At 39.9% G+C, this 21,531-nt stretch overlaps 1 protein-coding gene across 1 annotated transcript in view; it reads right to left on the bottom strand.

Annotated features, from left to right (window-relative positions):
* RAD51B (RAD51 paralog B) overlaps positions 1-21,531 on the bottom strand; it is a 350,424-nt gene that overhangs the window by 133,925 nt on the left and 194,968 nt on the right. Inside the window, exon 8 of the mRNA XM_021537030.2 lies at positions 16,012-16,130. Within this exon, the coding sequence (XP_021392705.2) occupies positions 16,012-16,130 (119 nt within the window). The remainder of the gene's footprint in view (positions 1-16,011; positions 16,131-21,531) is intronic.

Genomic DNA, 21,531 nt, shown 5'->3' with positions numbered 1-21,531 from the left:
CCTCAATGTCTTAATGATGGCACTAGACACTCTCAATGGCTGTGGACAAAACAGGACTTTTTACAACAGAAAAAAAAAAGCTCTCAGAGCAGTTTGTTAGCGCAGTTCTTCCTATAGTAATGAATAACAGTCACAGGCAATGACTCCAATAAAAATAAACCATCATTGCATGCACATGTGGCTGGGCTTACTCCCACAGGAGACATTCAATACTTGCAAAGGAAAGAAATGGAAGGAAAACAAACAAAAGAAGGAGATAGAAATAAAAACCAAGAATCTTTTAAGAATAGAGGAGAAACAGAGAGGACAAGTCAGGAAATAGGACACTGCAAATCTCAAGCCTGCTACATGTGGCTGGCTTCAGGTGTTCCTTATAAAAAGCAATATAATGTCAGGAACTGGGAATCAGGATTCATGAGTATTCTTACTAACTTTGCCACTGCTTTTTGAGCAACTATGTGAAAACAGTACCTGGACATAAGACATCTGTAAAAACTTTACAGTATTAATTTTCTGCCAGGTAGGCACAGCTCCAGAGGTACCCTACTTTCCTGTACCCAAAGACAGCAATCCAGAAGGATCAATAAGCAACAGTTCTGCTATCTCTTTTCAGTGGGGTGCATTCCTCCCCCTCTCATAAAACCAGAACAAAGGCATGTGTTTTGGCTGAGCCTGTCCAGGCAGTTACTAGCAACACATGACCAGTCTGCAAATTGTTTCAGCTTTTGTGGTGTGCCAAACACTGGATTTCTAGTGAGAGAGGTCAGCATGAAATATGTTGTGCCATTAAGGCATGGTTTTAGCATCAGGCACTATAATGAGGAGCTCTGAGTATCCTTGGACAGAGTAAACATAACTTCAGTGGAAGAAAATAATCAAAACCTCAAATGAGTATCAAAGATAAACATAGACAACAAAACCAAAACTATCCAAGGTGAACTGTCCTGATGTGCTCTGAATGCAACAGGCCAAATCTAACAAAATGCTGCTTTTCCTTACCTATTCTTTCCCAGACTGCCAGCACATTCCTGAGCCCTTATACTCAGAGAGTCTTTTCTTGCCTGATGTACAGAACTTAACAATAACTTCAGTGGCAGGGAACTGCATTACCCAGGCAAACAGCAAGTTTTAATTGGAAAAGAAAATGAAATCCCACATGTGTATTCAAATGGTGTCTGAACTGCAGCAGCATAGCCAGGGAACTGGAGAAAACCAGGCTGCCTCCAGTTTACTTTGCTGAAGTCAGACATCTGGTGAAACTTCTCCTGGGTGAAATACAGGGAGGGTATGCAGGGTAGTCAGCTCCCTTCAGCTCATGAAACACCAGATCCTACAAAATTCCTTTCCCCAGAAGCATTTTCTCCCTGCTACATGCCCTGTTCCCTAGTTTGTAAAATGGATTTTGTCAACTTTTCTGTTTCCAAGTGTCCTAATTTTTCCAGTGGAGACTCCTCTATAGGCCAGAAAACTTCACAAGAACTTGGCCATGATAATAGCCTATGCAATAATACTTTAGAGGCTCAAAGCCCTGATAATTGTCCAATGTGAAGGCTAATTCAGAAGAAAATGCTTGTAGCTTTTACTAAGCAGGAAAGCAGCCAGCCAGCAAGAGTGTCCTGCTTACCATAATAAAACAGTGCCAAGAAAAGGGATCTGAGGATGGTGCTGTGGCTGGATAAAGTAGTTGGGCAACATAAACACAGACTCCTATGGGAATTCTCTTACGTGGTAACTTGTGGTCACTCATGAGATTCATAGTATACCACTACTGAGAAGAACAGAAAATAGTTTACATAGCTTTTCAGAACCTTTCATACTGTTCCATTTCACTCCAGTTCTGCAAATAAGAAAAAAGCTGAAGGATACAATACTTATTTACAACCCATACTGGAACACTGCTTTATCCCAGAGATCCTGTGTCCCAAATAGTGGAGGACTCCTAAGGGAGTACCAGTACAATAGCATCAGAGCAGCTCTTCTGGCTGCTTCCACCCAGCCTGCCAGACATGGCTGGAAGCAATGGGAGCAGTGGGGAGCACAGCTCAGAAGCCAGGAACTGCATGTTCAGACAGAGATGCCACTGGCTCCTCTGCCCATGCCACTGCACAGAGCAAATCAGCTCAGTCTAACTCAGCAGCACAACATGAGGAATGTTCATTAAGTATGCAATTACCACCTGCATTTCCATCATGATTTATCATTTTCACTATTGTTTGAATGTCTATAATAATTTTAGCAACACAGTTATCTTCCACAGATAAAAAAGTATCTGCTGTAAATTCAACTTCAATGCCTGTTTCTAATATGTCTCCAATCTTTATTTAAACAATATTCATTCCTTCTTTAACTTCCTTTTGGTTTTCTAAATGATGAAAAACACCAACATTATTACTTATAAATGGAAAGAAAAATAATCCATTATAAAACAGCATCAGAAGTGGGGTCTTCCTATTCTCCACTCACAGGTTTTGAACATCAGTAAAGCGTCAAGTGACTCAAGTGTCCTTCCTTGAGGTAAAGGCCTAATCATAAAGTCCCAGACCTGGGCCAAAAAGCTTGGGATTCAACCAAGTTAAAGTCCTAGATCATAGCATAAATATTTTTTAACCGCACTAGTGGTTGCAAAATGCCTTTGACATGAAACAAACAAAACCCCTTTCCTACACTTTTTGTGTGTTCACTTTGTTCCATTCCTAAAAGCAAAGTCCCTGGAGACAAGCTAACATAACACTGCTAATTTCACAAGTGAAACACAGCAATATGATCTTATGCAAAGCCTCAGCAGTGTGTATTTTAGAGTCTATTGGTCATCACACAACAATGACAAGGAAAAAAATAATGTTAACAGACCTGAGAGCTAATATATATAGATGCAATATGTGTGCTTTTGGAGTACTAACACACTCTACTGATATTAAAAAGAAAAGTGACAGAGTTAATTAAAAACTTAATTTCAAGCTTTCTACGGGAGTCAGATTTTCTCTAGCAAGAACATTATTGTGAGAGAATTTACTAATGAATTAGAAACCATTTGCCTTATAAACATTATCTGTATTGCTGAATGTACAGCTGCTGAATAACAAAATTCTAGAAAAACATTTCTCTAACAAACATGAACTGTTCCAGAAGGCTTCATTTACATTTCTACAGGGCAGTAGATATCCTAGAAGCCCCATCAGCTGAAGGCAAACATTCTTGTTCCAGTGCATGGCACAGATGCACTAAAGACTAGTCAGCCCTTTAAGACCTCAAATATTGCTTTATAGCCCACCTGGTCTGAAATTTTTGATGACAACATGCCACAAACAATGATCAGTAGGTTAATAATCTTTTTATGTTTGGAGAAGGAACAGAAGCAACCATCATGTGCAATGATCATTCTTTTCACAAAATTACTGGGAGCAGCATTTATAGCTCTTAGATATTCTCTTGTATGAGGATTATGCTTAAGAAGTTCAGACTTTAGGGATCCTAACTACATGAACTTTAAAAAAGTTTAGTTATGTTGAAAGGACAGAAATGCAGCCATTACTAAGAAAATGCAAAACTGTAGGGGAAAAAAACCCTCAACCTTTTCTTTCCTGCAGTGGCACCTATATGGCAACCTTTAGTACATGTCTTACGGTAAGTTGTTTACCTTTCTTTTATATATTTAATACCAATTAAGTATATGTGGTATTCTCTTAGTAAGATTATTAAGAAACTCTTTGATTTTTTTTGTGCTTATTTACACATTTCTCTTTTCAGCTTGCTCAGTTATTGCAAATGAGATGACCACTATAAGACCACAAGTGAGAAGCAAGACAAAAATGTAGGAGAAAAGGAGAAAAAAGTAGTTTCCTCTTTTTTTTGATATGAAATGTATCACATCCAGTTGTAAATACTAACACAATTTAACAGAGGATTAGGTGATTTTTTATCTGTAGCTTGAGATGACTGTGGGTACAGAGTTTTATATTACTGTTAGATAGATAAATAAAGACTGATGCTAAAAGAAACAAGTTCAGTGACGTACACTGAAGAACAAACATATCACTTGGACCAGACCCACCAATGTGCTGAAATAAATGTCAGTGCTGGATCAGACATGATAAGGTTTTACTGGCTCAGGCTCCAAACCAAACCTTCTCAACCACTGTCAGCTCTGCACAAGGCCAGTTCAAGTGTCCTGAAGTCCCTAACTTCCACTTCAATACAGTGCAGTATGTAAACAGCCTGAACTGCAGAAGATATCTGCACAGACAAATTAAATCAAATGGTAGAAAAAAAATTAGACTGATTGTTCACTCAGAATTAGTGTAAGAACTTCTACCAGAGATTCCAGACTCACTGGTAGGAAATGACTGATAAGAGAGACCATGAACCATCACTGTTACATAAATGTGAAAGGGCCTTGCAAACCCAAGATAAATCTAATGAGCTCTTTCTAGTGGAGAACTTCAGTAGTGACTCACACACCACACTGCAACCTCAGTTTATCACTCTCTTTGATGAGACAGGGGGATTTGTTGATAAATGACCTCATTGCTCCAGTATGAATACTCAAGGAAGAAGTAATTTATTAACTGAGCTGTACTTTATAGTACTTCTTACCAGTGTTGGAAAAGTTGAAGCTACCCATCAATCACAGTCTGTCAGAAACACTGAACTTCAACATTGATTGAGGAATTTATGGGCTTTCTGTTAATATGCAGCCAAAGGACATATCTCTCCCTAAACAAAGTGCCTGTGAGAATTGGAAGCAGGATGGCTCAGGTAGCTATTTATAAGTCCCAAGTTATCTTCCAGTGTTTCCACCATATGGGTAGAATATACTACCACCTCCTGCACACATCCTTTCCATTCCTGATTGAGTCCCAAAGTCCCATGGTATTTTTCCAACAGTTACAACAATCAGTCCAAGGGAAGGTAATATTTTGAAAATTATCTATTTTATTACCTTCTTGATGCATTATGATGGGTAGATATGATAAAGTTGGCCAGGCAGCTCTCATTAAGTCTGAAGATAATCAAAACCCCCTGTGTTTTAAAGTGCAGTCAATCTCAAGCAGTGGTATGTCAAAATGATTTTATTCCTTAAAGTGGGTCAGTAGCCTGCATTCAGTTCCTAAGCAGTTAAGAAGGTTTTGTTCTTTTTCAGCCTGTTTTTACATCACAGCTAAAGGCACAGGAATTACAGAGATCGAAGATTTAAAAGTCTACATAGAGCAAACTCCTCTAGATTGAACCTACCCAGGGTAGATATACTGACAAAACTGAGCCCTACATTGTTCTCTCTGCAGCAGATTTTCACTGGCTGTCATTCTCCTGTATTCTCAATCTAGAACAGTTCAATGACTTTAGATTCATAAAACAAGCAAAAATTCAAGTTCAGAGTACAATATCCTGGACATACAAACTCCTGACATGATTCTCCCTTAATATGTTTAGAGAATCATAAAAGTTGTAATGCCTGAAGATGAAATTATGTCTGATCCCTACCCTTTCACACAAGATGCCATTCATTTTGCCCACTGAAGCCAATATGTCAAAGTTTATCTGGTTTTAAAGCTTTACCTAAGTTCTAGTTTTTTAACCAGTGACAGCTCAAACTTGTTACTATGTCAACAAATATATTCTATCTAGCACAGACCTTGGCTGGGAAGAAAGTAGAGAGGAAAGCAGAAAGAAGCTTGAACAAACATTTCCAGATCATATACAGTATTCCAGAGATGTCCCCAGTGCCTTTCCACAAGGATACAAACACTTTTCATTTGAGACCACCTTGCCTGATATATTCTAGGACAGCCTACATCCTTTTCATGGTTACATTACAGTGTTGAATTAGTCTTTCTGTGATAAACTAAATCACTCCAGTATATTAGCTTCACTTTGAACTTGTCTGTTCTTAAGTAAAACTGAAACTCTTCTGTAATGCCCAATATTATTTTGCAAATTATTTCTATTAGGAATCTTATATTCCACTATATTTTCATTACTTGAGATTGTCCAGTTAACTCAATGATTTTCTGATATTTTTCACTATTAAGAATGTCTTTAATTATGTTATATTCCAAGATAGACTCAGCAGAACTTTTCTGAATTATTAACACTTAAAGTTGAATTAGGTATTGCTTCTCTCTGTTTCCAAATTAAAAAATAAAAAAGAAAAAAAGAAATTAAAAAAAGGAAAAAGGAGAATCTGGTAGAAGACAGGAGGCAAGAGGATTTGCCACATCATTCAAAGGATAAACAACTATGGTCATTGTCACTCTTTAGGAGTGATGATATTTCAGTTATTGATGAGAGAATGTGCCCTAGGTTAATTCCTCTGTGTTTTGAGGGAAAAACTCACACAGAAGTCAAATCAAAATTAGGAAAGTGATTCTGTACAAACAGGATGGGAATTTGCATTCATTCCCTCTGTGCAAAGATACTTAAGATTACAAACAAAACATTCTTCATATAATTCAGACAGAAGCCTAGAAGTCCCCTCTGGTTCTTTCTCTCTCCCATTTTTATGCTGTTTTACTTAACTGTAAGTTCAATGTTTGTAAAGGGTGTTGGATAATAGCATCATAGACAGAAGTTCTCTTTTGTATTCAAAACAGATTTTGTTACAGCAATCTCACTCCTCCCATCCTGACCTTTAAGTGGCTCCCAATAAAGAACAGAAGGTATAGCCCAAATTTCTGAACATTTCTGAGCAACACAAAGGTGCACAATTACCATTACCATGGCAAAAGGCCATTTCCTCAGTTACAGAACTGAGAAAATATGTAAAAATTAAAACAACAGCATCTCTGTGACTAAGTAGGTCTCATCAAGGTATCAATTTTATTTTCTGTGATGTGTTTGAAAGAGGGGGAAAAAAGGTATTGATAATACTAGAAATGCTGCATTAACCACTACTGAAGATAAGAGGCCTGATAAGCATTTTAGTAATCTAAACATTTAAGTGCTAGCTAATGTCCTCATTGGGTACTTGCAGTTTAGACCAGTTTTGATGTCTGCAAAGGAGAGAGACAGGAATGCATGGTGACTTATAGAGCTTAGGCTTAGAAAAATCACCTCTGGTATCAACAGAAACTGGAAACAAGGAATTACAGAAAAAGTTCTGTCATAAAGCTCCAGTCACAGTCCCAGTTTCATTAACCTTTGCTTATGAAGAAAAGTTTATGGCGTGCTGAGGAGAGAGATTCAAGACTGAACTCAGTGAGTTAATCTACTGAGCAAGTTGGAGCAGGAGTATCTTCACTATATAGTACCAAGAGATACAAAGACTTGTAAGTGCCTGAAACAAGGGCAATAAATGTTAAGCAAGATCAAACTTATTGGCACTCAATGGTAGTGCAGAGATTCCAGCTCTGCTCCCAGCTGCAAAAGCTCAGTCAGTTATGATTCACTTTCCTCAGTTATGAGCACCTGGCAAGGGCACTGCAGAGATAAGTCTGCAAAATGCTTTTCCATAGTCATTTGAAAATATAACATAATAGGAGATGGTTAACTTGTAACTGTGTAAGTTAGCAGCAGCTAAGGAGCAGGCTCCTCTGAGAGTGGGCTGGTCTGTCAGTCAAAGACACCTACCAGAAAGAACTCACCTCTGCCACCAGCCTCTGCAGGAAAACCTCAGTTTAACTTAATGACTGAGTTTGCCTCTCTGCCTCAAAGATGTCCCTGCTTCTCTGTCTAGGATGCTTTGAACTACAGGTGAGTGAGCTTGAAGCTTGTACAGCTGCTCCCACATTTTGTCTGACAGTAAAATAATCCTCATTAAGAAAACTTGCAGTAATTATTAAAGAAATAACAGAGATGAGAACAAGATGAAGTATTTCAAGGTTTCTTCTGGTCTTTTCTATTTCACCCAGAGCCTTTTCATTTTTATTAAGATTCCTAGACAACAAATTGATTAGTGTTCTATAAACACCTAAGTAAATGAATTCTTGTTAAAGAATGATGGAAACATTTCTCTATAAAAGTTAACAGGAAAGGGCCATATATCCAGAATCCAGACCCATTTAATGTAGACAGGGCTCTGTATATTTTATGACCACTCCCCAAAAGTTCCTTAAGAAGGAGGCTTGCTGCAAAGACAGACATGAACAAATACTCAGGTCAGCCAAGTAAGTCACCTGGTGATGTCTGAGCTCCAAACACTTGTTAATGAACCGTCACTATTTTTCTGGCATCCTTTCATTTGGCACTTTGCTGGATTAAGTCAGTATCATGCTCTGTTGATAACCATCTGTTTATGCTACAGTTGTGCCTTGTGTCCAGTTTCATACTGTTCCCATGCTATTCAAGATTATATTGCTGCTTATGCTTGTATGTGATCTATGGATAAGCAAAATACTTCTGTCATAAGGGTTATCAGTTGTCAGCACTTAAATCAGGAAAAAACCCATAAGCTTATTTATGTAGTTTTAAGGATGTGGTTTGTAAACTTGCATGGAAATTTAAAGCCATAACAATATTGAGTCCTGATTAAAAATATTCAATTGATAGTTGAGGCGAGGCAAAAGTCTCTTCAGTAAACTGTGCATCCTAGGAAAAAAACATTTATTTACATGGAAGGATTTGCAGAATTTGAATATGTGCTTCTGCAGTCTTTTCACAGCTATTTTTTGAAAGAAACATAATGGAGAACTGTAAAAAATTAATCTCACCTGAAAAAAAATCTATTTTCCTGTAAAATTTCCTATTATTTTTTTCCTTGACTCCACACCATCACTTTTATTCTAAAAAGAATTATAAAAATATCTCCTTGTGTTTTTACAGAATTGACTTTCCATATGATAAGCATATTATATAAGAAGATGGTTTAGAACAGATACACACTTTATGTAGCTATCTCCTGGTGAAGTTATAGCAAAATATCTGAACATTTTGAAAGAACTGCTTTACTAATATGATAAAAAATGTAAGGTAAATAATTGCAAATCTCATAAATGTAAAACAATCTTCACTCCCCTTTGCTCTCTTCCAGCCCTTCCCCCACCCAGCAAGTACCACAGTTACTTCACCATAGCAATTCTGAAGTGCTTATTCAGGGCTAATTCATATGATAGTAAGCAGAGCAAGATGAAACAGCTGGTCTGTAACCAAGGACACAACAGAAGTTATGTCTGGCATTAGTCTGAACAAGATAAGGGGGTTTTATTCTGTTTTATTGAGAATGATTCACCACACACTTATGCATTTGAAACACTTTACCTGCACACTTTACCATTTTAGCAGGAAAACTCCTGCCCAACAGCTCACGTAGCACAGCTCGAAAGCTTCAGCCCATTTCTCAATCCTAAAACCAGTTGTTCTCCAGATATTCAGCCCCCTGATCTGGAAGACATGGATGGGGAGCAGAATGAAGCCCCCATAAGCCAAGGCGAAATGCCCAGTGACCTGCTTTGCCACCTAGACACACACAGGTCTGCAGGGCCAGGTGGGATCCACCCAAGGGTCCTGAGGGAGCTGTCAGAAGAGCTCACTGAGCCACTGCCCATCAGTTACCTGCAGCCCGGGGAGGTCCCAGGTGACAGAACCTGGCAAACGTGGCACCGTCTACAAGGGCCAGAGGAGGAACTACAGGCCTGTCACCCTGACCTTGGTGCTGGGGAAGCTCATGGAGCAGACTATCCTGAGCACCATCACACAACACATGCAGGACAGCCAGGGGACCTGGCTCACACAGCATGGGTCTGTGAAAGGCAGGCCCTCCTTAACCATCCTTATCTCCTTCTACAACAAACTAACCCACACAGTGGATGAAGGAACACCTGTGGATGTCACTACCTAGACTTTACTAGGGTTTTTGACACTGTTTCCCACAGCATTCTCATGGAGAAATTGGCTTCCCTTGGTGCAGATGGGTGTACTGGTTGTTAGGTGAAACACTGTGTGGCTGGCCAGGCCAAGAGAGTGGTGGTGCATGGTGCTATGGCCAGTTGGTGACCATCCACCAGTGCTGCTCCCCAAGGCTCAGTATTAGGGCCAGACCTATTTAATGTCTTAATCTATTGTCTGGACAAGAGGATAAAGTGCATCACCAGTCAATTTGCAGGCCACAGCAAGTTGGGCAGGAGTGTTGATCTACTGGAGGGTAGGAACGCTCTGCAGAGGGATCTGGGCAGGCCAGATTGATGGGCCGGTTCTATGGCATTCAGTAAGGTGAAGTGCTGGGTTCTGCACTTGCATCACAACAACCTCAGGCAATGCTACAGGCTGGGGGAAGAGTGGCTGAGGGTGCTGGTTGACAACTAGCTGATCCAGCAGTCCAGGTGGCCAAGAAGGCCAATGGCATCCTGGCTTGTATCAGGAACAATGTGGTCAGCAAGACCAGGGCAGTGATTGTCCCCCTGTACTCGGCACTGGTGAGGCCACACCACAAATCCTGTGTCCTGTTCTGGGCTCCTCCATACGAGAAGGACATTGAGGTGTTGGAGGAGGTCCAGAGAAGGGCAACAAAGCTGGTGAAGGGTCTGGAGCACAAGTCTGAACGAGGAGTGTCTGAGGGAGCTGGACTTGTTCAGCCTGGAGAAAGGAAGATTCAGAGCAGACCTCATTGCTCTCTATAGCTCCCTGAAAGGAGGTTGTAGGTGGGTAGAAGTTGGTCTCTTCTCCCAGGTAACATGTAACAGAACAAGAGGAAATAGCCTCAAGCTGTGCCAAGGGAAGTTTAGACTGGGTATTAGGAAAATGTCTTCACAGAAAGGGTTGTCAAGCATTGGAACAAGCTGCTCAGTGAAGTGATGGAGTTTCCATCCCTGGAGGTATTTAAAAGACATGTAAGTGTGGCACTTGGGGATATGGTTTAGTGGTGGACTTGGCAGTGCTGGGTTAATGGTTGATCTCAATGATCTTAAAAGTTCCAACCTGTATGAGTCTGTGATTCCAAATGCTCTTTCTTGAAAAAAACAGAAAGCACTGACTTTTTATAACACTTCTATATGCATTTTTCCTCTGAGAATTTCAAAACATGTTACAGAGATTAACACAATACTACAAGTCTCACAAATCCCTTGAAAATGATAAAATAAACCAGGCCCATAGAAGTTGCCATACCAGATCTGGGCACTGTCTCATTTAATCTCATTTAATCTAACAATCCTACCTCCAATGGACAAGAACAAAATGTTGACTCTAGCATGGCAATGTATTTAACCCTACCAAAGACAGCTGAGAACACATGAGAAACAGTAACCTTAAAGCCTGCTGCTCCAGTTCAGGAAAGAAGGATAATTATATGCATAGGATAACTGAGGAGTCTGATAGTTTCTAGTGCAGCCCCGTTTGTTTTGGCCCAAGCTCAAAGACTCTGCATGTTTATGTACGCATTTCAGGAAAATACATGTCATGGTTAACTACTTAAAAGAGCACTTAGGGAGAACGAAGTATTAGTATCCATAAAGATAATTCCCTTCATGAAGGTATTTGTGGGAAACAATTAACTTTTCCCATGTTCTCACATGTTCTTCTGCCACTGTGCTGCTGTTGAAACTGTACAGCTCAGCCCCACCTCAGTAGTTAAAAGACTCCTGCTGTTGTTCATGCTTGTGGGTTTTGGTGACATAATGAATTTAAATGCAGACTGGAAATCTCTTTTGGTCCCTCCCCCATTTGTGCTGCTTCTGTCACGGAGGAAACAAAAACCAGAACCCTGGCTTCTAGAAGGAAGCAAAAGAGCAAAGTTCATCTGTTTGTTCAAAAGCTGTTCCTCTCCTAGCAATAAAGCAAACCTAACTGATTTTCAGGCAGGCAGGACATCCCAGAAATTTCATTACTTTGCTGAACTGGCTGCTGTCTTATTAATGTTCACCAGACATAGGAAGGGTGGGGTGGAAAAAGGGATGGTTGGCTGGAAAATATCTACTGGATAAACAAAATATTTTTTTTTACTTAATATATAAAAAAATCCCAAACATGTAGGAATTCTATGCTCAGTTTCCTAAGGTTTGTTACATACTTGCTCTGCCACCTGCTGCCCTGGCATTCCCCAAGGTTTCAGGAACAGGGACTATGTGAGTTTTCCCAGTAACAAATACTGCATGACTAAGAACAAACATCTAGCAACCCAGTGGGCTGTCCAGGAGATACCACAGCTCTGGAAAACAGCTTGCTTGAATCCTCCTGAACAATCACAGTATCACTCTGTGTTTTGAAGGATATCACCCTTGATCCAGTGCTTCTCAAGAAGTGGTTTTTCTCTTGATAGGTGGCATTCTGCAGCAAGGATTGGCACACTGGCTCTACTACCTTGGAAGTCAGATGTAATGAGGGAAAGTCTTTCAGACTGTCACCACCACTCCAGCTCCTCCAGGGAAAGAAAGAGAGAAAGTGTATCCAGAAAGAGAATGTTCTGGAGATCCAGTGACTGACTAAAGAATGAATTTTACCTTTTGAAAAAACAAATTGCATCCCTTGTGTAAGGAAAAGGGACGTGTACATCTGGTGGAAGCCGGGTCAGGTGACATGGGAAGAATACAGAAATGCTATTGGCCATGGTAGGGGGAAAATTTATGTGGTCAAAGATCAATTGGAGATAAAGCAGACCAGAACTGTGGCGGACAATAAAAAGGTTTTTTTCAAATACATTAATGGCAAAAGGCAGCATAGAAATAACATCATTCCATTACAAGATGAGGATTGTCAACCTCACAAACAAGGACGTGGACAAGGCAGAGATGTTTAAATGCATTCCTTGCTTCCGTCTTCAACACAGATGATGGGCCACAGTGGCCTCTAGCCCTGATCTAGAGGACCATGACTGCAAGAATGATCAATTCTCAGCTGACCCTGAAATTGTGTGGGATCTGCTGCTTCAGTTGAATCCCTACAAATCTATGGGGTCTGATGGGACTCATCTGAGGAGCTGGCTGATGTCACTAACAAAGCCTTTCTCAATGATTTTCAGCAGTGTTGGAAATCCTGAGAGGTCCCACCTGACAGGAAGCTGGCAAACATTATCCTGATTTTCAAGAAAGCCAAGAAAGAGGACCTCAGAAACTACAGGCCTGGCAGTCTCAATTCAGTGCCTGGTAAAATCATGGAAAATATTATTCTGGGAAGTACTGAAAAATACCTAGAAGACAATGCAGTTGTTGATCACAGCCAGCACGGCACCATAGGGGGAAAGTCCTGCTTGTTGAACCTGATATCCTTCTACAACAGGGTAGCCCACCTCAAAGATCTAGGAAAGCCAGAAGATGCAATCCTCTTAGACTTCTGTGAAGCTTTCAGTATCCTTTTGGACAAATTGTCCAGGCTACAGATGGATAAACACATCATGTGCTGGGTGAGCAACTGGCTCACAGGTCAGGCACACAGAGCTGTAGTGAATGGAGTGACATCACAGTGGGCACCTGTCACTAGAGGGGTTCTGCAGGGCTTCATCCTTGGCCGGCGTTCTTCAACATCTTCATTAACGACTGGGATGCAGGATTCAAAGGATCACTTAGTATGTTTGCCAATGGCACTAAATTGTGAGGAGCTGCTGGCTCCCTCAGAGGCCCTGCAGAGAGACCTCCACAAATTAGAAAGATCACCAACTATACGAAGTTTCTATGATTCTATGGAAAAACAGCTCATTCCTTATACAGTATTGATTCTGTAAGGTTGCAAATGTGGAAGAGCAGGAAAAACTTGGTTTTGAAACTACTTTTCACCCAAATCTCTGAACCAACTGTGTGCTTTCAGTAATTCCCTGGGGCAAAATTTCACTTTAAAACCAAGACTACAAGGTAATCAAAAGTTTTTTGGGTTTTTTTGTTTATTTAAAAAAAATTAATATTATTATTATTATTTGGTTGTTTTTTTTTTTTTTTAATGTAGTATGAGAATTTATAAATGTGATTACTGACTTGGTAATTTTTGAATCTTCCTGTTAAGCTTCCTTAAAAAGTGCTGCCTTTCAAACCATTGATATCTAATACCTCCTGGCAGAACCACTTTACGATGACTGAAATGGCATCTCAAGACCTGAGGCACCTTTATTCACAGTTCATTTCTGAAAGTGGGTCTAAAGCAATTATCAAGGAGCATATGTGTGTAAAATGATAGTAATTTGATCAATACAGTGCTGTGATAGGTAGGGTAACTCCAGATGCCCTCCTCTAAGTGGAAACTGCATGTCTAGCTGAAATATTTCTATGAGTTTAAGAAACGAGAATTTATCTGGAAAAAAGACACAGATACCAGCACCAGGAAAATACCTACAGGACAATATGGACATATCCCATTTCAGCCATAGACTTCACAGGCACATCACTATTTATATCACACTTCTGTTTAAAATTACTTTGGTTTTAATAATATACATTTACTTTAGGGTTGGTTTTTTTTTTTTTTTGTAGCTTTAGTTCCTTTGCTTAATTAAAACAGAATGAGCACATATCTTCACTTGTAAGCAAGGTGGTTCACCTCATAAATCCAGTTAGGAAGAGAGGAAAACTCTGCTAAGCAGACCAAAATTTCAAAGGCTTGAACACAACTTTTCATACATTTATGATCTATTCCTTCTCAAAAAGGAATCAGGAAAAAACAACATGAAATATCTGAATGTTCTTTAGGAAAGCTGTCTCCCTTTTTCCACTACCAGAGGAATGTTCTTAATCTGTTTTAGCTGACTTTGTGCATCATGAAGTAGCACAAAGCCCAGTTTTTGCCCTTTACCCTCTGCCAACTCCACTCTCATGTAACTCCGAAGTGATCCAGGAAATTCATGAACAGCTTTGTATTTTTCAGAACTTAGTATTTCTGTAGAAAAAGAGAACTCGTTACAGACCAGAATAAGAAGGAGTACATAAGAAAATTTCTAAGACCAGCATTAGTAAGAATATATTTCTATGCATAGCCATTAGAAGTGAGTATAGAAGATGCCTTTTCTACCTACATTTGACACACTAAACTTTCTTCCTCAAAGTCCAGGGGACTACTGCTCCAAAGTAGTTGAAGTGCCCACTACTTGAAGAAACAGGAGTGCTATCATTATAATTTGACTTCTAATAAATAATTTTCTAATAAAACTGGATGGCTTCCTCTCCTCTGGCTCTAACAACTGCAATTTAAGAGCGAGAAATGTTGTGTTGTGACAGCAAACCCAGAGCACCAATCTGAACACACATGGGTAGTAATGGTATAGGAGTAAGATAGTACAAATATCACATAGCAATTTTTCTGACAGCTCTCTACTTTAACTGGCAGGAAATCAATAACATTAGGACTGAGGGTCACAGCCTTTGGAAAGAGTAACATCAATGCAAAAACAGAACAGACAAAGCCAAAAAAGATTATAACCACAGATATCCCAAGGGACAGATGAAATCATGCATTATGTTTTAAAAATCAAAACAAGTAATCTCCTCAATCATACCCCAAATGCCTTGTCTCCCAGTTTTCAGTTTTTTAAATTAAGAGGTGCAATTTTTAAGTTAAGATTGCAGTAAAAAATGCTCCTATATGTCACTTAAAAGCATAAAGTCTCTTAGTGAAAAGGGTGACTATTCTCCTGCTTGCAGGCATACTTCTGGGAAATTGGTACCATACTTACTGCTCAAAGTTAAACCTGCTGGTGCAGGCAGCAACCTTCTACTCACAAACAGCAGTCACAGAAAACAGTGTGCTCCGTGCCCTAACAGTCAGCTGAAATTTGGCACAAAGAGTGGACAGCAAGACAGCAAAAACAATCATGGCAGTGAAAAGACCAGGTTTCTCCTCTCCTAAATTCCTGTACAAGAAAGCACTTTAAGTATTACCTTTCATCTCCACAGTATAGAATGCACTAAAGGCTCAAGAAACTTGTACACTGTATCAGCTGTGACTCAGAAAGGCCCATCCTAACACATGGAGGCACTGGAGTGCTGGTCATCCCTTAAAAACAAAGGACACTGACCGACCCCCACCCCAAATAAGTGATTGGGCTCTCGACTGCCAAATTGTCAACACATGTAGCATAACCAGAGAGGATGAAGGACACAGCCCATCTGACCAAGCACTGCTGGTGTAGCTTTATTTAAATTCTCTTTGCTGTTAAGTTCTCACCTGTCTTGTTGGCAAGTCATGGTATTGTAGTATGAGCCTGGAGTTGATGCTGTGACTCCATGTGTTGCCAAGGGCTGCTGTCACATAACTAGAATCTCTCTTCTCACTCACAGAACAATCTGAAGATAAATATGATAAAAACTGCATCAGGACTGTGGCACAGAAAAGAGTTCAGCATTGAAACTTCATCAGACATCTCAGATTATTCCCTAAGATAGGTAATTACAAATAGCACTTAAGAGTGCATTGTTGCATTAATTTCCTACCTTTCTGACGTTTTTATACAACTGTAGTGCGAGTTCTCCATCTCACCCTCTGATATCAACAATAAATGCCAAGAATTAAGGAGATGTTTCTGATGTAACTATACCCCTGTTTAGAGCTGGGAGCCACCATTCCACTCCACCAAGAAGCAATTCACGCACCCCTCCTTGTGTGCTCCTCACTATAAAGGGCCCAGATGTTCCAGAAGTAGCTAATGTTGGCATAAAACAGCCACAAAATTCACAGCCAAACTTCCCTCAAATCATGTATCTGCTATTATGTAACAGAAGAAGTAACATATTGCTTTTGCAATCCTGAGCCAGGCATTTAAGTGGTTAAATGTCTGGAATCTGCTGCTATTGTGCTATGGAGCTATCACTCCTCAGCAATTCCTAATTCTCCATTCCTTCAGACCTAAAACCTATCCCACAGTGAACAGAAATGTGTAAGGTTTGTGGCAGGACATGCTAATTGCTGCAATTTATTTTATTTTCTTATACAGGAGAAAGCACACTGTACCATACTGTGTCAGCCCCTATCTGAAGAGGGCAAATCCTCTTCTGTGAAGTTATTAAAATTTATGGCTTTGGTGCAAAGCAGTTAGTAAACCTAGAGCAAATTTACAGCAAAGACTTTTTGCAAGGTGAAAGGGAATGCCTCACTGGAAAGGTTCCCATTTTATATGGGATCCTCCTGCAAACTGATGCATTAGGCAGATACAGAGGTTCAACAAGAAGTGAAGCAAACAGGAGGAAGCTGTGCCAGCTTTGCAGAGAAGTTCAAGGGCAGTGACAACATGTGCTGCATTCCTTCTTCTTGCTCTAAACACAAAAAGATAGTAAATGTCTCAGAGGAAGGAAAGAGGATATGTTAAGAAAACAGATTTATGTTGAAACATGGCCTTAAAAAAACCTTGGACTTATCTTTTCTGTTATTTCAACCACTACTTAGACATTAATGAACTGGACAAAGGAAATGAATAAATAACACTGTTCAGAGAGAGTGATTTTTTTTCCAGCATGCATTGCCTTGTGCTTCCAAACTCTGATGTTCTCATGCTTAGAGATGGGAGTATCACACCAACATTGGTCCAGGAAGAAAACAGGCTTATAAGACTGTGGCCTCTGCTCAGAGTTCCCCAGACTCTCCAACCTGAAGCACTGCAGAGTGGTACGGAGTGCTTACCCACGCTGTGGGGTAGATGCTTCCAGAACACCTGCAATGTGCAGTCAGCTGATGGGCAGCAGTTCCAGTGTCTCCAGTGTGCTTAAAGCCAGTTCTTCCACCAGTCACTGCTGGTATCATGGTTTCTGTTCGGGACACTGGGTGATACAGGGAGTGCAGGGAGTAGGGAAAGTAAGAAAACAGAGCTGACATACATATGAGAGAAAGGTGACATCTCAATATATGTATGCAGTAAGGGAGTGGGTGTCCAGAAGCACAGAGATGGGATCCTAGCATGGGGAGGTGAAGGTGAATGTTAGAAGGCTGGAAGAAGAGGTCTGAACAACTGCTTTCTGAATCAGGTCCCCTGTCCCTGCTTTCTGTATCAGGTCCAGCTCTAGTAAAATGTGTGATTTCAATTCCTGTAAACACTCCTTCCTTCCTCACACACACAAAAAAAATAGCATGAAACTAATCTTCAAAGAAGACAGGCCAAGGACTGTATGAGATGCCTGTTCCACTGTCTGCTGTGAAAATGAACTTTTCAGAGCACTGGCAGAGACAGGAGCAGACACTGTATCTGTTCTGGTCTGCAGACACAGAGGAACTGACTCCTTCACTTTCACTGAACAGCTGTCACAAGTGAAAATAAAGCTGCTTGTGGTCTGAGTCAAATGCGAAGTAAATGCCTCTCCACAATCAGGGTAAAAACAAAGAAGAAAGGGTGATTCTTCAACTGTGGCCTGCAGTGCTGCTTCCAAGAAGAAGAGGCTTGCTCTGGGCTCCAGTGCCCAGGAAGGAACTGTCTGTCACTAGAACTGGGCCACAACACTTGGCCCTACTTATACATGAGAGCTAGATTCATTTTGTTTCTGCCTATCAATGCAATCAAAACAAACTTTCTGTAAGTAACTTCCCTGTTACTGAGAGAAATGATACATATAGGAAGGATGGGGAAAGTGGTTTTATTTCACCTTCCATTTTTCACTGGAGGGAACAGCAGGATTAAATCTATTCAGCTCAACAGTGCTTCTGGGATTACTCTATTATGTCCAACCAGAGCATTGCAAATACAGACCTGGTCTCAAAGATCTTCTTGTCTTCTGCATATAAGGTGGTACATTTTAGAGACTAAATCCCCATGTAACCAAGTCTCAGTTGTTGCAAGCATTTTGGAAAATGATTTAGTCATAAAGACACTTCAGTTCCATTAGTTTCTTTTCCTAGGAAAATTTGGATAACTGGACTAGTATCTTGAATCAAATGAAACAAACATCTTAAAACAATCTTTTTTAATGCAAGAAATCTGTGCAGGCAGAATGTGACTATAGTCTTGCTTAAAAAAACCCAACATGTTCCTTGTTGGTATAACGGCACAGAACAATTAGTTCCACCTCGTCCACATTCTCATATATTGATTTTTTTTCTTCCCAGATGGATATATCATTGCCTGGCAGGTTCATCCCCAACACTGGGCCCTTTGCAATCTTTATCAATTGGTAATTTGAAAATATTTTCTCATCGAATGTTAAAAATGGATTGATGAACTGACAGTGAAATAATAAAACAGTGAAGCAACAAGTCCTCAAAGTCTTTCAAATCTTAACATCAAACCAGCTTGATAAAAGCCTGGCCTATCAAAAAGAAGGAAAAAATCTCTCTGAAAGTACAAAGAAAATATTTATAAAGAATTAAGCTACTGAGCTCAACAAAAACAGCACACCATGCAATAAGAATGAAAGTACTTTGCCTCTCACTCAGGCTGTGCAGCTTTCCGGTTCACTGGCAGAGCTCAAAGACCACTACTTTTCACCTGCACTGCATTTAGTCTTTATTTTTGGTGCAGATCTGTAACAATGAGACCAGAAGAAGAAAAAAATCCCCTTCAACCACTAATCTATTTTTCCATCATCACCTATTCAGAAAGTACAAGTATAAAAATATGCAATGGTGGAAAAACCCATCACACAATAAAAAACAACCCACAGGACAAACTCATCTGTGAAGTAACTAACCACAGTGCTCTTCAAACTCCCACTGCTGGCTTCTGCCCTTTTCAGCCCTTCTCCACAGCTTTTTCTTAAGTCAAAAGGTGATTCTGATTCTCTTACCCTACAATGATGACTGTCTCACTCTCTGCACTGCTCAGCTAAGGTATGTCTCAAAGCATACTGCTGACTTCACGCAGTCTTTTATTATTTAGGATATATGGCAGGAAAAACAGTTGCTGCTGTAAGAAATCAAGCTTGGCCATGAGACTAGCCATGGGAAAATGCTAACTTTTAAAATGCTTATGCTCTCCCTTTTATTATGAGAGTGAATCTGGCAGTTGTACTTCTAAAATCTCCTAGTTCTAAATCTTTACAAACTACACCCTCCCCCCATCACCCAGATTATTCCATATTACTTCAAATTTCAATTAAGTAGAAATATTTTGTCTGGAAGTTGGAGTTGTTCAGTAATCAATGACATGTAATTTAGTTTTCCTTTTTTTCATAGCACAGCCATCAAAATATACTTAGCAAACAAAGCAATTAAGTGTAAACCCCTACTAATCCCCAGTCAAAAAAACCCAAACGTGTTATGTGCTGACTTGAGAATAAACAGGCTGTTCGATTCAGCCGTCATCATCACGAGACCAAAAACTCCAGGTGCAAACATCTGATGGAGTCAGCAGTGAATGCAAGAGAAAGGGAATGAGCTCACTTCTCATTTTGGACAACAGAGTTTATCTCATATGTCTCAACCCGGTGAGTTTTCACACTTTTTTGTTTACCATATTTATGTCTTTATGTGTATACACTCTGGGTGATTTTTACATGGTTAATCTGATATTAGATCAAGATTGAGGTCCTTTTTGCTGTTTTTTTTTTTCCCAGTCATTCATTATTTCCATTGCAACAACTCATAGAGCTTTCATCTTCAAGATGCAAAAAATTAGACAAATAGAGAACAAAAATATAATTCCTGACCTAAAGATCTTCTTTTCATGAGAATTGCAGATTACAAGTCTTAGCTGCTGATGATTATTCCCCACTTAGAAAGAATCTTCCCTAAGGGATGAGGGAAAATACACCAAAATAAGTGATAGGCCAGAAAAAATTGTGCATAAATAAGGACTTTGAGTATTCTTCATGAAACATTAGGAGCTTTTCCAAATAAGTAATGTTAACCTTTATTCTACCCCAAAAAAATCAGCAGGGATCTTTATACAGCTCAAAGTTTAGGAAGGGTCCACCAGAGAACTGGAGAGATGCTGTCTTACTTTTAATCCCACGCCAGCATGCCTACTGTTACCAGTGTGGTTTACACCAGAAGATCTCATTCATTCACTCATTGAACTCATTGCTGAGCTCATGTCAAGTCTTTTCTGAGTTGAGAAAGAAAGACACATGTATGCTAGCACTGAGACTCCTGCCTGATGACCTAAAAAAGGAATTGACATTAAGAAATAAAAAAATCCAGCTGGTCTGATTTCTTGCCAGTCAATCTACCAGCCATGACCAAAACAATCAGGTCTCAGCAGATCTGTGGAGGTGGAAAGACAGCTGGTGGTTTGTAGCACCTGAAACAGGGCCCAAATCAGGGAATTGTGGAGTTGAGAGCCTCAGGAACAGATATTTCTTTTTACTGGTGAAAATGTTCTGCCTATGTTGCCTGACACCACATCACAAAGTGGTGAGTTTCCAGCTTTCTATCATTGCTGCAGTGCTACTGCAAATCACAGAACAAGTAGTGATTTGGTGGGAGGGATGGTGAAGAACAAGTAGGAGAAAGCAGTTAAGTCAATTCCTTTCTGTAACCGAGGATAAATTTTTTACCCTCAGCTAAACCTCCTTGCCCTAACAGCGGTCTTTGTGAAATTCCTTCCTTTTCTAAAATCTAAAATTATACTAATTTACACGACTCTCTCAGTATCCAGAGTTCTTTCCCACATTGCTTGTCATTAAAACTTAAAGTAGCTTCTTATTTTGAACCTCTCCTATGCAATCATTTCTTCCTGTCTCTCCAAGACTAGACAGTAAAATCACAAACCATTGAGATAAGGGAGGGGAAAAAAAACCCCAAACAATCCAGATCTGGCATTTTGTC

The sequence above is a fragment of the Lonchura striata genome, chromosome 6 (assembly GCF_046129695.1).
Source record: "Lonchura striata isolate bLonStr1 chromosome 6, bLonStr1.mat, whole genome shotgun sequence".
Lineage (NCBI taxonomy): Eukaryota > Metazoa > Chordata > Aves > Passeriformes > Estrildidae > Lonchura > Lonchura striata.
This window is presented reverse-complemented; position numbering and strand designations above follow the sequence as displayed.